This window comes from Oncorhynchus mykiss, chromosome 15, assembly GCF_057628025.1.
Source record: "Oncorhynchus mykiss isolate SJ-2025 chromosome 15, ASM5762802v1, whole genome shotgun sequence".
Taxonomy (NCBI): domain Eukaryota; kingdom Metazoa; phylum Chordata; class Actinopteri; order Salmoniformes; family Salmonidae; genus Oncorhynchus; species Oncorhynchus mykiss.
Genome location: NC_143036.1, coordinates 72,658,567 through 72,662,156, shown reverse-complemented (window position 1 = coordinate 72,662,156; position 3,590 = coordinate 72,658,567). Strand labels below are relative to the sequence as shown.

General features: G+C 42.1%; 1 protein-coding gene across 1 annotated transcript; it reads right to left on the bottom strand.

Annotated features, from left to right (window-relative positions):
• Positions 1–2,261: 2,261 nt before the first annotated feature.
• LOC110512965 (complement C1q tumor necrosis factor-related protein 3) lies at positions 2,262–3,060 on the bottom strand. Its single transcript, XM_021593058.3, has one exon. The coding sequence runs from the start codon at positions 2,921–2,923 to the stop codon at positions 2,375–2,377; it is 549 nt and encodes a 182-aa protein (XP_021448733.3). The 5' UTR covers positions 2,924–3,060; the 3' UTR covers positions 2,262–2,374.
• Positions 3,061–3,590: the final 530 nt, after the last annotated feature.

The window sequence follows — 3,590 nt, the reverse complement described above, 5'->3', positions numbered from 1 at the left end:
TCCCTCCAACTCTCCATCCTTCTCTACTTCCCTCCAACTCTCCATACTTCTCCACCTCCCTCCAACTCTCCATCCTACACCTCCCTTAAACTCTCCATCCTTCACCTCCCTCCAACTCTCCATACTTCTCTACTTCCCTCCAACTCTCCATCCTTCTCTACTTCCCTCCAACTCTCCATACTTCTCCACCTCCCTCCAACTCTCCATCCTACACCTCCCTTAAACTCTCCATCCTTCACCTCCCTCCAACTCTCCATCCTTCTCTACTTCCCTCCAACTCTCCATCCTACACCTCCCTTAAACTCTCCATCCTTCTCCACCTCCCTTAAACTCTCCATCCTTCACCTCCCTCCAACTCTCCATCCTTCTCTACTTCCCTCCAACTCTCCATACTTCTCCACCTCCCTCCAACTCTCCATACTTCTCCACCTCCCTCCAACTCTCCATCCTTCACCTCCCTCCAACTCTCCATCCTTCTCTACTTCCCTCCAACTCTCCATACTTCTCCACCTCCCTCCAACTCTCCATCCTACACCTCCCTTAAACTCTCCATCCTTCTCCACCTCCCTCCAACTCTCCATCCTTCTCCACCTCCCTCCAACTCTCCATCCATATCTACCTCCCTCCTCCATCTCTCCCTGACATCCAATGACTTTCACCTCAGTTGTTCCATATAAAGCCATGTATGGTGCGTGTGTTGATACATGCATGATGTCAACCACTGAACCACGTGAGAGTTGAGGAAATTACAGAATGTAAAAGATAGGCAACAACTCAACCAGGGTCAAACAGTGCTCAGTGCAAGGCTGCTGTCATTCCACATACAGCACTCCTCTTGTCCATTCACACTCATACTGTATCAGTGATGCAAACCATCTGTCTGTGAGCCGCGACAACATATTTTGGAGAACCTAAATATGCATGTATTTTCAGTATGCATGACCAAAAAAGTTTCAGAAAGAGGGATGTTGATGTTTTCAATTCCTGTTGTCCAGAATGACGGTCCGATACTGATTAATATATGTTGTGCAGAATGACGGTCCGATATTGATTCATATATGTTGTGCAGAATGACGGTCCGATACTGATTAATATATGTTGTCCAGAATGACGGTCCGATATTGATTAATATATGTTGTCCAGAATGACGGTCCGATATTGATTAATATATGTTGTGCAGAATGACGGTCCGATATTGATTAATATATGTTGTCCAGAATGACGGTCCGATATTGATTAATATATGTTGTGCAGAATGACGGTCCGATATTGATTAAAATATGTTGTGCAGAATGACGGTCCGATATTGATTAATATATGTTGTCCAGAATGACGGTCCGATATTGATTAATATATGTTGTGCAGAATGACGGTCCGATATTGATTAATATATGTTGTCCAGAATGACGGTCCGATATTGATTAATATATGTTGTGCAGAATGACGGTCCGATATTGATTAAAATATGTTGTGCAGAATGACGGTCCGATACTGATTAATATATGTTGTGCAGAATGACGGTCCGATATTGATTCATATATGTTGTCCAGAATGACGGTCCGATATTGATTAATATATGTTGTGCAGAATGACGGTCCGATACTGATTAATATATGTTGTCCAGAATGACGGTCCGATATTGATTAATATATGTTGTCCAGAATGGTATTGTGTGCCTGACATCGTGTAGACTCCTACTAGAGCATGTCCAGATGGTCTTTAAATAACATACAGGGTGCTGGCACCAAATGAAATGGAAAGCCAAACAATTCATTCACTGACTTCCTGCGTCCAAAACACACTAATTGTTATGGCAGTCATATTTTCCATAGCACCTTATCAATCATGCTAGGAAATATACAATGATGAATTTCAGGAAACAATTGTCAAAGACAGCCTCCTATCCCAGATTGGCAAAAATGTGTAAATAAATATTTTAAAATGTATTTAAAAAATGAACACAGAAACGGATCGAATTTACATTTAAAAACATGTCTTACATTTTTGGAAGGAGGGGGCGGTTGGAGAATATTCATGCATACTGTACATCTCTCAATATTTTTTTACAAACTTAGACACTTCAATGTGTATCTTATTTTATTTTAAATCAAACACACAACTCAATGTCTTGAGCATCGCATAAAACACCACAGTCAATGTATTTCAGTAGCAAATCAAAAACTTGTCAATTAAACTTGTAACCTTGTCAATTATTTTCACATTGTCTAAACCTAGTTTCAATGTTTTTCCATTTTAGTTTAGAGAATGTAAAATCACTGGAACTGTTTACATCTATTCATTAACAATTTTACTGAATAAAAAAGCTGAAATTTAACCCAATGCTAGTTTTTGCTAACAACTGTTACTCTGCTTCCTACGAGCAGATCAGGAATCCAGTGAAGGTAGAGTGGTGAGCCGCGTCATCATAGACTTGATGTTCTGCTTTAAGACGTGTGTACACCTCTTCACCTTCTACCAGCTGCAGGGTGACACCATTGGATCCACTGTCTTCTCCATCATGTGGTGTGCTATGGTCAGTCACAGTCACCATAAGTTGTCCTCCTTTGTACAGGGACACTCTTCTATGTTTGGAGGTGAATCCAAAGGCAGTGAACCTGAAGTAGTAGATTCCACTCACCGGCGCCTTAAAGATGCCAGTCACCGGACTGTAAGCATTGCCAATGTTGGTGAAGACATGCTTGTAGACCAGGGTGATGTCAGTATTGAATGGTCCTTTGGTTTCAGACAGTGAAGCTGAGAAGGCTACCTTCGGTCTCTCCCTGTTCTCTCTCTTCAATTCCTCCACGGTGGCTCTCAGCTCTTGGAGTGCAGAACTCTGTTTCTCCACTGTGGCTCTCAGTGAAAGCAGTAGGTCATTCTGTTCCCCTACCTGGCACTCACTGGCTGTCAGGATGGCTTCCATGACTGTTTAGATAGAGATCTTCAGGAACAAGTTGACTCTGTAAAGGAGAAGAGTTGAGTCTGTGGTTGTGGTCGAGGTAACAGCTTTATGCAGAGTGCTCTGGGGTGCAAGCAGTCACATCAAAATGCAAAGGCAAGTACAAAGGGAAACTTCTTCCATCTCAAGGTTATATGCATTGACTTAATTAAGTATGCATTCATCACTTCAGTGTCACAATTATGTAAATTCTCTGTAATAAAACATGAGTTTCTTGGAAACAGGATGAACTTCTGGTGACCGTTTTTCTGCCTAATAGGTGAAATGGGTGTGTGGGTGTGTGTGTGTGTGTGTGTGTGTGTGTGTGTGTGTGTGTGTGTGTGTGTGTGTGTGTGTGTGTGGGGGGGGGGTGTGGGTGTGTGTGTGTTTGTGTGTGGGTGTGGACTATACACAGAGGAATGCTTCAATGCAGTGACTAACTGTTTTCTCTTCTGTTTCTTCAGAAATGTTGTTTGGCATCGTTTTCGGTTTTGTGAACTTGATCAGCAGCTATTCAACTGTAAATAATTCCAAACCTCTTTGCCAATAACAGCTGGTTTCCAGTTTTCCACTCCCTTCTCAGACCACTCCCTTCTCAGACCACTCCCAGACTGTCCTAGTAAAATTCTTTCTTGAGAAATATTTTTTTTGC

Coding starts and splice junctions, on each gene's coding strand:
- LOC110512965 (XM_021593058.3), bottom strand. CDS start 2,923: ATGGAAGCCATCCTGACAGCCAGTGAGTGCCAGGTAGGGGAACAGAAT.